Raw genomic sequence first — 12,031 nt, 5'->3', positions numbered from 1 at the left:
AAATAATACTGTTGGTGTTAGTCTGGCCAGCAGCAGCTAAGATGGATGTTGTTTCAGGAAGAAACCAGAGATGTGTCATGTCAGCCCTATTAGGATCACAGCCGACTCTCAATGGAATTGGAGATGCAGGTGGTTTTAGGACTTAAAAAAGAGAAGCCTTGGTGGAAACTCTGCACTTGGTTTTGTTTGTTTGTTTTTGTCTTTGAATGCCGAGACATAAGAGGGGTAGAGGGTCCCAGAGGGTTATATAGGAAGCTTCCAAATGAGATGTATACAGATAAAGTATACAAATAAAATGAGCACAGTTTGGTACCAACAGGGTCCCACAGTTGCACCTGGCAAGAAGCAGAACTCAAGCCTCAAAGCTGTCTAATGAAGGAACTGAATTAAAATTCATTATAGGCAGTTGAACATTCTAGGAGAGCACTGTGGGTAATGCTGAAGAGCACGGTCTCAGGTGACAGATGGCTTAGAATCAAATCCCGGCCCTGATGCATATTAGCTTTGTGACCTTTGGCAAGTGACTGAACTTCCTTGGGCCTTAGTTTCCCCATCTGGAAAGTGGGCAAAATACTAGAACCTACCTCATAGGCTGTTGTCCAGATTAAATGAGTTAATGCTTAGAACACTCCCTGGCCAATTCATGCTTGATCAAGGTTACCTGCTCTTACTCTTACTACCCTTCTGGGAGGATAGATGAATACTGCCTATGGTGCAAGGCTAGATTCTCCTGAGCTCATCATGAAGCATCTCAGCGTTCTACCCTGTTTCTTCATTTCCTTGGCCTGGGCTCCTATTCGCCAGTCAGAAGTCTCTAATCACTACGAAGGAAAGAACCCAAAATGTCACATGTTGACTGTCGGAGAACAGTTGTTTGCCTACATGTGCCAATTTCTCGGCTCTAGGGCATGGCTTTCTGGGACCTGTTTGCCCTTGTGGGTAATCCTGGGGCCTCCCATGGTTATCCTGGGCTCTCATGGTTTAACCAATAGATGTTCCTGAAGAAACATACATCGAGAGTGGTAGAATGTAAAGTACTAGCTCAGGTGAGACGGCCCACCTGCAGGTGCTCACTGGGGACTTTTTAAAAATGTGGATTACAGGGACTTCCCTGGCGGTCCGGTAGATGAGACTCCACGCTTCCAACGCAGGGGGCGCAGGTTCGATCCCTGGTCGGGGAACTAAGATCCCACATGCTGTGCGGCTCAGCCAAAAAAAAAATAGACTTAAGAAAAACATGTGGATTACAGGGTTCCAGAATCTCCATGTTAACTAATGATGATCAGTTAGCATGGATGATTTAATGAGAAACACTGTGGGGTTCTCATCAGATGTCCAGGTCTGGCCCTTGGGAAACCCTGACTTTTCTCATCCTGCTCACAAGCCTTCAAGGTAGGGAGCAGCCATAATTACCTTCATTTTTACCCACTTCAAAGCTGAACCTCTGAGAGGCGAGCTGTTTTAACCCAAGGATGCCAGGTGAATGCTGGTGCTGGGGACATTGTCTTGTATCAGCTAACTCAGAGGCACTGAAACTGGCCAGCAACTTCTCCGTAAAACTATTTCCGTCTTCTCTCGAAGGCTCTTTCATGCCCTGTAGAGTCAGGAACCAGGCCTATTCATTTTCCTGCCACAGCCGGCTTTTAGAGCTCCTAGCTTTCCCAAATTAGTAGGACTCCAGAGGAGCCCAGCAACTTTGGGTCTGTCTGCCACCCCATCCATAAAGCTGTCAGTGAAATATCGGCGGTGGTACCCAATCATCCACTAGTGATGAGAAAAGGGCTGAGAGCAGGCAGGAGGCAGCATTCACGTCTGCAGTTTAGGGATGTAGACAGGTGGGGGGAGGGTACAACCAACTGTTGACTCAGAGGCTGTCTAATCTATAAATGAAAAGAAAATAGTCCCAGAACCCTACCCCATTCTTTCCCTAAGCCCCCTTTTCTGGCTGCAAAGCTGCTTTTATCATGTTCTCTGCATATACCCACCCACCGCCAATAGGAAAACACACTTTTGAGCACACTTTTGAAAGGAAAACTGGTAAGTAAAACCAAGCATCAAACCTAGGTGTGGGAAACATTTGGGGCAAGTATGAGTTTATGTACATCCGAGACAATGAAAGGAAAAATGAGAAATCGGGGATGAGCTCTGCCCTCGCTGCACAGGTTTGGGGGCGGAGCATTTTTGCTGATCTTTGAATCAGCTCATGTCCACGGAGCATTTGCTGTGGGCCCAGCGCTGCATCCAGCATTGTGGTGCACTTTCTCACTTCATCCTCAGAACAGACCGGTGAGTTCGATAGAGTTGCTGTATTTATTTCAGAGGCGAGGAAACTAGTCTTAGAGAGGGCCAGTCACTTTCTAAGGCCGCATAACTGGCCAGGGGTAGTCAGGATTAGAACCCAGGTCTGCCTTACCCCTAAATTCTTCATCTCCCTTAGAAAGTAGACATCTCTTTGTGCAAACTGGGGTTTGCCCGTCTCCTCCCAGCTGTCTTCTTGGCCCTCCCCACAACCCAGTGAAATAAAAGCAAGCCAAACATAGATTATTTCTGAAATGAAGATTCCTAGGCGTTTGGGAGGGCCCAAGGCTCTAAGTAAACAGCCACTGTCAAGGGGAAAGATCTGTGTGTTACGTGGCAAAGGCCACGCAGACGGTCACACACCCTGACCTAGTAATTGTAACCCTGGGATTATAGGTTATATTTAACATAAACAAAACCTCCATGAGTATATTTATCATAAAGTTACTTCAGTATCTAAAATGTAGAGGCAACATAAATGTCCAGAAAGAAAAAAAAAGAGAGAAATCAAGAGAAGAAAGTTGTTTTCAGAACACTGAGTGTAAGCATTCGTGTACACAGAGAGGAAAATCAGTACTTTTATGGAAAGGTAAAATTGGGTGGGTCATAACAGTCCTGGATATGAAGTTTAATAAGTAAAAATACCCATCATTTCACTGCACACACTACATTCCCATTGCTCTGCCACAGAAAGACCCTCTATCATTTTGCAATATATACAAACATCAAATCACCATGTTGTACACCCGGAACAAACATCATGTTATGTCAACTTTACCTCAATTTTTAAAACTTTTTTTCAATTTTATTTTTTTTGTTATTTTTAATTTTTTATTTTATTTGGCCACACCACGTGGCATGCGGGATCTTAGTTCCCCCACCAGGGATTGAACCCACACCCCCTGCAGTGGAAGTGCAGATTCTTAACCACTGGACCGCTAGGGAAGTCCCTACCTCAATTTTTTAAAAAAGAATCAAGATGCTAAAAAAAGAAAGAAAGAAAGACCCTCTAAATTACCCTCCAAAATATATCTGACCTATTCTTGAAAATTGGCTTTAAATTAAGCTGTAGTTTCCTGCACTGTGTGTAGGATTCAAAATGGAAATTTCCTCTGATTAACATAACACGTTGCTGGGGAAACCACATTTGACCAGTGATTTCCTAAAGAACTAGCATTTATGAGAATCAGTTTTTGTGCCCAGCGCTGTGTGGGGCATAAAACAAACATTAATTACCTCATTTTATCATCACAAGAGTTCCTACAAAATAGGTATTATTATCTTCATTTAACACATGAGAAGAAGGAGACCGAGGGAGATGAAGCAACCTGCCCAAGGGCCTGGGCTAGTGCGTGGCAGAGCTTGGATTCCAGCCTAGGACTGTATCTCCAGATCCAGCACTGACGTGCAGCCAGAACAGCCCAGAACTGGCACAATCCCATGTGCCTATTCAGTGTGTTTAGGACCTATACCAGTTGTTAAATATCCTGAATGTCACCTCTATCCTGATCCAAGCTCTTTCCACTTGACTACTATGCCAGCACCCTTTGAAATCAATTTGAAAATGGATCAAATAATTTAGTTTGGGAAAATTTCCCCCAGGAACATAATAGCCAATTCCTGGGCCCACTTCCCAAAGAAATGACCAGCAAGGTGGTCATTAGTTTCCTAAGGCCACCATCATAAAGCGCCACAAACTGCATGGCTTAAAATAACAGAGAAACACTGTCTCACAGTTCTGGAGGTTAGGAGTCCAAGATGAAGGCGTTGGTAGGGTTGGTTCCTTCCGAGAGCTGTGAGGGAGAATCTGTTCCAGGCCTCTCTCCTAGCTTCTGGTAGCCTCTGGCATTTCTTGGCTTGTAGGTGGCCATCTTCTCCCTGTGTCTCTTCACATCATCTTTTCTGTGTGTCTGACTCTGTGTCCAAATTTCTCCTTTTTATACGGACATCAGTCGTACTGAATGGACCCTAGTCCATCCTACTGACCTCATTTTGACTTGATCACCTCTGTAAAGGCCCTCTCTCTATACGGGATCACATTCTGAGGTGTTGAGGATTAGGACTCCAACATACCTTTTTGGGAGGACACAATTCAACTCCTAACAGCGGGTTCCCCCTCCTCACTCCTGGCCCCAGATGGGTCTTTCCTTCCCTCCCATCCAGCCCAGGCTTCCCTCCCGTCCAGCAGGTAAGGGCAAATGGTAGTGAATCGGCTGTCAGAAGAAAACCAATGGCTACATGAACTTGGTCTTCCTCCTCCCATCCAGTTTCCTTTCATCTCATGCCAACAAGTGGCGTTTTGCCCGGGCTGTCACCATGCCCTGCATGCACCAGGAAAAACAGAAACAAAACAGGTGCCAGAGCCAGGAGAGCCTGACATGTTTTAGCCTGTGGTCTCGGTGTGGTTGCCTTGGGGAACATCAAACTTATGATTTCCTCTGTCTCTGTGTGTGAGTGCTTGGGGCTGTTTAAGTTGCTGATTCTCTTTCTCCTACTGCAGACTCCTCTGCGGAGCTAAGAAAGCCTGCCAAGCTCTTTTCATAAAATCATACCCTAACCACCCAAGGTTGGCAATGGAAGAGGAATCTCCACATGGGAGGAGTGACTGAGGATTTACCACCCCAATTTTGTCCTCCAAATTTACCTTTCTCTTGTAAGTTGCACTGGCCACTACTGCTGCCACCATGTTAGGCTCAGGGAAGGCAGTTTCCCTTCTAGCACTCCTTTCCAAGTATGAATGGAAGCTTGTCCTAATTCTCCACAGCTTGGTTGATTCCAGGATGCAGCATTTATTCAAACTTGTCAGAAGACCCAGAGACCAGAAAGTTCATAATATTTCTCTGAAAAGAGCTTCTAGAAATGGTGGTCTGGGAGCCCGGGCCCATCTCCACATGTCCACTTTGGACATGTCTCCCCACCGGGCATCTGCCGCTTAATAACTGCATCTTTGAAGCCAAATATATACTCAGAGCCGAGGCCATGGACAAGAACAAGCTCCCTTTCCAGCCAGCCCGAGGCCTGCCTTCCCAAGTCCACTGTCTCCTAAGCTGGGACTGGCCAACAGTGGCAGTGCTTACGCCCTGCAGGGAAGATCCCGCCCCGGAGCCTTGGCTTGGAAGACCACATCCGAACATAATCCCGTCTCTGTGCCAAAACAAATCTCCACATAGCAGAACTGTTTTAGACAAGCCCTTCCATCGCTGCCTCACCAGTTCTGATTGTCATCTCCAGCAGAAGATGCCTTACCAAAAGTAATAGAACAGAAGTCCTTTTGAAGAGGAACCAGTGAAACAATTTCATCCTTCTATTAAGTGGCGAACATTTATATTCACAGGCTGTTAGGTGGAAACGGATGGTAGAGATTACTCAATGAAATGTGGGCCCCTCGTTTTTACTGAGGCCCCAAAAGGGAAAGTGATTTTCCTAATGTTGGCTAGTGGCAAAGGTGGGACGAGGATCCAGCTCTTCTGATTCCCAGCCCAGTACTCTTTAGAATGTTGATCTGTGCTGTATCGTAGAGCACAGAGACTCGTATTTTAAACCTTATTTCAAATGGAGACCAGGTTGCTACAATGTGGAAGAAAACTCGTGGATCATCAGTGAATCCAAAATGGCAATCTAGGATCTCCTGGGATGACGGGCTCTAAGCACATGAGTGTAACAGCAGAGGGGACATATTTCAGGGGTTCCCTAATGCTAGTCAGTTCTGACTCCTGGGTGCCGTTTGAATGAATCCCTTTCTCCTGCCTTTCTGCCTCAGCCTGAGTCAACCGAGTCACCATCATTTTATCATCCAAATCCACTCTCGCCCTAAGAATAAAGTCCCAGATCCTCAACATGAACCAGAAGGGTCTGTGTGTCCTGGTTTCATCTTGCTTCTCTAGCTTTATTCCCTTTTACCCTTCCCTTCAGTCTCTCTGCTCCAGCTGGGCTTGGCTACTCAAACCTCCTCAAATAAACCATAATCTCTCTTTCTTTCTATCTTTCTTCCTTTCTTCCTTCCTTCCTTCCTTCCTTTCTTTCTTTTTCTTTCTTTCTTTCTCTCTCTTTCTTTCTTTCCTTCCTTCCTCCTTTCTCTTTCTTTCTTTCTTTCCTTCTTCCTTCCTTCCTCCATCCTTCCCTCCCTCCCCCCCACCACATAGAAAGCTTTTTCTCCTTTCCACCTACATCAACTGTTCTCACACAAGGGTGATTCCCCCCGCCCCCCACCAGGGGACATTTGGCGATATCTGGAGACATTTTTTTGCTTGTCACAACTGGCATCTAGTGGGTAGAACACAAGGATGTTGCTAAACATCCTACAATGCACAGGACATCCCCCCCTAAAAAAAATTACCCAGCTTAAAATATTTATAGTGGGAACCTCACTGGCTGCTACCTGTGTGAGACTTGGCTCCAACAGCTGCCCCCAGAACTGAAGGGTTTCCTGTCCAAGCTTCCACGCGCCATCTCGTGTCCTCTGTTCTCAGCTGAGAGCCCTCTTCCCGTCCAGCCCTCCATCCTCAGACACTTCTGTTTGCTGACCTAAGCAGTCTAGGAAATGGATCTTTGTTTCTTTTAAAAAACAGTTTTTGAATGTCTAAAACTGGGGCCGGGGGAAGCAAAAAGGCCTGGAAATGGGAAAGTCCTCCCCCTCACACACCATCCCCCCACCTTGGGCAAAAGAAGGATAGCAATCGATTTCCAGGACTCATTCAGTGAAAATGTCTGGAATTCCCCTGCAGATCTGGTGTGAACTGTGAGACCTGGCTGTGGACCAGGGTTCAGACCACAGGGGAGGTGGGGCCTGGCAGGTTACAGGGTGTAGAGGCCCTATTCCCAGGCAGGAACCTCATGACAGAACCCCTCCCTGTCGGCAGAGCTGTGAAATCACCAAGGCAAACTCCAGCAGCGTCGGGGTGGAGCAGGGGGGCAGGGGGGCCTCCACCCCACAGCTGAGGGAAGAGAGGGCAGGGAGCTGGTGGCATCAGCTCGGCAGGGTGGACCCCTAGTGTGCCAGCAGGTCTGCGTGTCTCAGAGACCACAGCCACCCACGCCCATGCCCACGGGGTTAGCAGCCTGCTGCTTCTGTCGACTTGTTTGGTTTCCTGCCCTGTAGCGAGTGGAACGTGATGGGTCAATTTCCAGATCTGGGCTGATTCTCTGCCACTTCCTGGTTGTCATACCTCCAACTCAGCCTGCAAAAGGATGTTTTTTGTTTGGGGGTTTTTTGTTTTTTTGTCTAAAATGCCCAATGAAAGATCTGGTCTCTTGGTCAGCAGTTCACGTCCCTGGGAAGTTATTTAAGGGATCAAAACAGCTGAAGTTAGACCCCTGAAGATTAAAATCAGTGACTTGCCTCTATCCCGAGGATGGTTCTTCCAATGTGGGAGGAACCTGAGTGCAAAGGAGCAGCGCATCAGCACCCTCCCACGTCCCACCAGCCAGGTCTTGGCAGGAAGCAGCGGTTTGACCTCCTCAGTCTGTTTTCATTCACTTTGAAGAAGCAGACAGGTGCCCTTCCCCCACCCCACCCCACCCCCTTTTAAAAAATTCCTCCAGTGTGTTTGACATCCCTCTTTGCCTTTAGTCAACGCCTACTGAATGCTTGAGGGATGGAATGGAGACCGAGGTAGCTCAGCAAGGCTGGGATTAGGGTGAGGCAAGTGAGGCCCCTAGGGCACAATATGTAAGGAGGTGCTCACTCTCAAGGGTACAAACTTCCTCACCCTCGCCCTAGCCCTGGCCCTGTGACTGATCGCTGGTGAGAGAAAGCTTCAAGGGGGACATGGTGTACTCAGAGATAACTGACTCTGGAATAGGAAGGAGCCCCACATAGGCACCTGCCAGCCTCAGCTTCCTCTTGCCTGGGACCCCCAGGTCTCTCATGCCCAGAGGTGTGCTCTGTAGAAGGCTGGTCACTAGCCCATCAGAGGCCCCTGCTCCCAGGGACTGCAGAGACAAACGTGTGGAAGAGAACTTGAGGAAAGTCAGAGGCAGTTGTCGCCACAGGATTGCAGGGGCTGCAAAGAATTATAATTACATGAAGTAACAGTGTGGGTGCTTACTATGTGCCAAGCCCTGTGTCAAATACTGTGCCGTCATTTTATATAATCCCTTCAACAGCTCAGTAGGGAACTTGGGCTCTGGAGCTGGACAGTTTTGATTTAAATCTCAGCCTTGCCTCTTTCATGTTGTGTGTCCTTGGGAAGTTACTTAAACCTCTCTGGGCCTCAGCTTCCTCATCTGTAAAATGGGAATAATAGTTGGACCTTTGTTATAGTATCCCAAAGATTCTATCAGGTGAGTCAAGTAAAGCAATGAAGCAAGCATCTGGCACAAGGGAAGCACTTGACAAATATTGGCCAAGGTTAGTATTATCATTGCCTCTTGTGGCTTGTCCCTACAGTAGCCACAATGAAAGTGTCACAAACTGATGGCTTAAACAATAGATATGTTCTGTCTCATGGTTCTGGAGGCTAGGAGTCCAAGATCAAGGTGTTGGTAGGGTTGGTTCCTTCTGAGAGCTGTGCTTCTCTCCTAGCTTCGGGTAGCCCCAGGCATTCCTTGGCTTGTAGGTGGCCGTCTTCTCCCTGTGTGTCTTCACATCATCTTTCCTGTGTGTCTGTCTTGGTGTCCAAACTTCTCATTTGTCTTAGTCTCTTTGGGCTGCTGTAACAAAAGTATTGCACACTGGGTGGCTCAAACAACAACCACTTATTTCTCATAGTTCTAGGGGCTGGGAAGTCCAAGATCAAGACACTGCAGATTCAGTGTCTGGTGAGGGCCCACTTCCTGGTTCATAGATGGCTGTTGTCTCACTGTGTCCTCACATAGCAGAAGAGGTGAGGGAGCTTTCTGGGGTCTCTTTTATAAGAGCACTAATCCCAGACATAAGGGCCCCACCCTCAATACCTAGTCACCTCCCAAAGACCTCACCTCCAAATACCATCACTCTGGGGATTAGTTTTCAACATGTGAATGTTCGGGGGGACGCAAACATTCAGTCTATTGTACCCTTTTTATAAGGACACTGGTAAGATTGGATTAGAACCCACTCTAATGACCTCTTTTTAACTTGATTACCTTTGTAAAGACCCTATTTCCAAATAAGGTCACATTGTAAAGCACTGGGGGTTAGGACTCCAACATATCTTTTGAGGGGGGCGGGGGGCACAATTCAATCCATAATACAAGGTCAAGTAACTTGCTCAAGGTCACACAGCTTGTTGAAGATGAAACTGGATCCTAGAACCCAGGATTATTTGATGACAAACTCCATGGCATAAACCCCAGCACTCGTAAACCTTCTCTGGTCAGAGAGGAAAAACCAAAGAGAGACATTCAGAGGCTGCTGCTGCTGTGTTGATGGCACTTTCCCTTCTTTCTCCCTTCCTCTGTAGCCTGCCTGCTGCAGGCTGAGCTCGTGAACTATGAACGAGTCAAAGAGTACTGCCTCAAAGTCCTGAAGAAAGAAGGGGAGAATTTCAAGGCCCTTTACCGGTCCGGTGTGGCCTTCTACCACCTTGGAGACTATGACAAAGCACTCTACTACCTGAAAGAAGCAAGGACCCGACAGCCAACAGGTAAGGCAGCAATTGCTGTTTCCTTACCACCAGCCCCCTGGGGCAGCTCCCAGGCCGCCTCATTGCCATGGTCAGATTTCCTGGCTGGCAGGGCCAGGCAGGGAGGGAAATGGCAAATGAGGGGTCAGGTGTGTGCTAGGTCCTGGAACAAGGAGAACACGTAGTCCATGCCTTTGCCTGGGGTCTGGGTTCCAGGGAGGTTGGGCATCTCTTCTTTTCAAATAGAATATGGAATTCATTTTTCTAACCCAGAATCCAGCCCTCTTTACTTATTCAACGAGTACATATTGCATTCTTACTATGTGCCAAGACTTGTGCTGGGTGCCAAGGATGTAGATAAGAAGACGTGGCCCCCACTTGTGAGGAGCTCACATTCTGGCTGATGAGACAGAATACAAATGGATAATCTAGGGGCTAAGCCCAGCATCTTCCAGGAAGCGTGCTCCAGCTCCTGCAGTCAGACCCCAGTCCTTAGAGAAGGCGTTATCTGTACCATTCGCTTAAATCACATCCACTAGCCCCGCCATTCATTCACGCCACAGATATATATTGAGCAGGTACAATGGGCCAGGAACTCTTCTAGGTGCTGGGTAAATAGCAGGGAACAAAAAAAAGTTGCTACCTTCAAGGAGTTTATGTTATAATGGAAGAAGATGGACAGTAAACAAACAGACAAATTGATAATGTAATATTTAGTAGTAGTAAGTGCTATGAAGGAAATAAAGCAGAGTCAAAGGGTCAAGATTAAAGAGGGTGCTATTTCAGACCAGGTGGTCAGGAACACCCTCTCTGAGGAAGTATCATTTATTTATTTTTTTTTAATTTTATTTATTTATTTATTTTTGGCTGAGTTGGGTCTTCGTTGCTGCACGGGGGCTTTCTCTAGTTGCGGTGAGCGGGAGCTACTCTTCGCTGAGGTGCGTGGGCTTCTCATTGAGGTGGCTTCTCTTGTGGAGCGTGGGCTCTAGGCGCATGGGCTTCAGTAGTTGCCGCTCGCAGGCTCCGTAGTTGTGGCTCGCGGGCTTAGTTGCTCCGCGGCATGTGAGATCTTTGCGGACCAGGGATCAAACCCGTATCCCCTGCATTGGCAGGCCGATTCTCAACCACTGTGCCACCAGGGAACCCCTGAGGAGGTATCATTTAAACCATGACTTTGACTTGCTGTTGCCATGGTTGTTCATACGGCTGATTTTTTTTTTAATGCAATTCTCCTTCCAAGGAGTTTTGTTAGGATGAATTTGCAAATACCCAATATACTTTTTTTCTTTATTTTTTTAAAGAACACTAACATCTTTATTTTTATGTGTTGCTGATTTGTTTTCTGTATATAAATCGTGTTCCCCCAACTCTACTCTAAGCCACTTGAGGACCAAGAATGGGACTCATTCAGCAGAATTTTCTTGAGTACCTGCCATATGCCAGTACTGTTCTGGATGCTCTGGCAGGCATTTTGGAATATTATACAGCATTCATTTCTACTTCTGGAAGTAAACATCTCAGGCAGCCTAATTCATATTTTGGTGTGTGCAGGGCTGAACAGTTGTTCTATGTCCTTCCGCACTCACTAATTTAAGGGCTGGAACTGGGGCGAAATTCCCCAGTTTGTGGTGAAGTGGCTGCCTAACCTTACTTGTAAGAACAAAATAAGACAATGAAGCAAATTTCTTGTAAACTCTCCAACTAAAAAGCATTACAATCAACTCATATTTATTGGTCATTTGGATTAAGCCCTTTTAGACATATCTATTTCGGTCCTGACTGCAATTTTATGAGGAAGATATTATGATCCCCAGGAGAGGCAGCCTTTGGATTCAGATGCAGCAACTATGTGTGTCTCCTTGGGCATCTGACTTAATCTCTCCGGGGCCCAGTTTTAACTTTGGTCACAGTGAGGATGATGAAACGTACCTTACAGGATTATAATGAGGGTTCAGTGAGACAATGAAGGTTAAAAACACGGCATAAAGTAGGCACTCAGAAATGGAGGTTGTTTCTTGCAGACGAGACAGGAGGCTCAGAGAAACTTCTAAGTTGCCTGAGGTTAAACTCCAACTAACTGTGCTGACTCAGGACCACTGGGGTTTGCTGCTCCATAGAAATAAGGGGAGAAAGTCCCCTGCCTCTCCTCTCCTTGCCGTCTGTCCTCTGGGTCACAGGGACCTGTCCGC

The 12,031-nt window shown here is 46.9% G+C and overlaps 1 protein-coding gene across 1 annotated transcript in view; it reads left to right on the top strand.

The window, feature by feature from the left end:
* The window catches only part of TTC9 (tetratricopeptide repeat domain 9), a 30,735-nt gene that overhangs the window by 16,928 nt on the left and 1,776 nt on the right, over positions 1–12,031 (top strand). The window contains exon 2 of the mRNA XM_082384367.1: positions 9,681–9,863. Coding sequence (XP_082240493.1) covers positions 9,681–9,863 — 183 coding nt within the window. The remainder of the gene's footprint in view (positions 1–9,680; positions 9,864–12,031) is intronic.

This window comes from Balaenoptera borealis (assembly GCF_965194805.1).
Source record: "Balaenoptera borealis genome assembly, chromosome: 3".
Taxonomy (NCBI): Eukaryota; Metazoa; Chordata; class Mammalia; order Artiodactyla; family Balaenopteridae; genus Balaenoptera; species Balaenoptera borealis.
The sequence above is the reverse complement of the archived record's forward strand: the minus strand, read 5'-3'. Positions and strand labels throughout refer to the sequence as shown.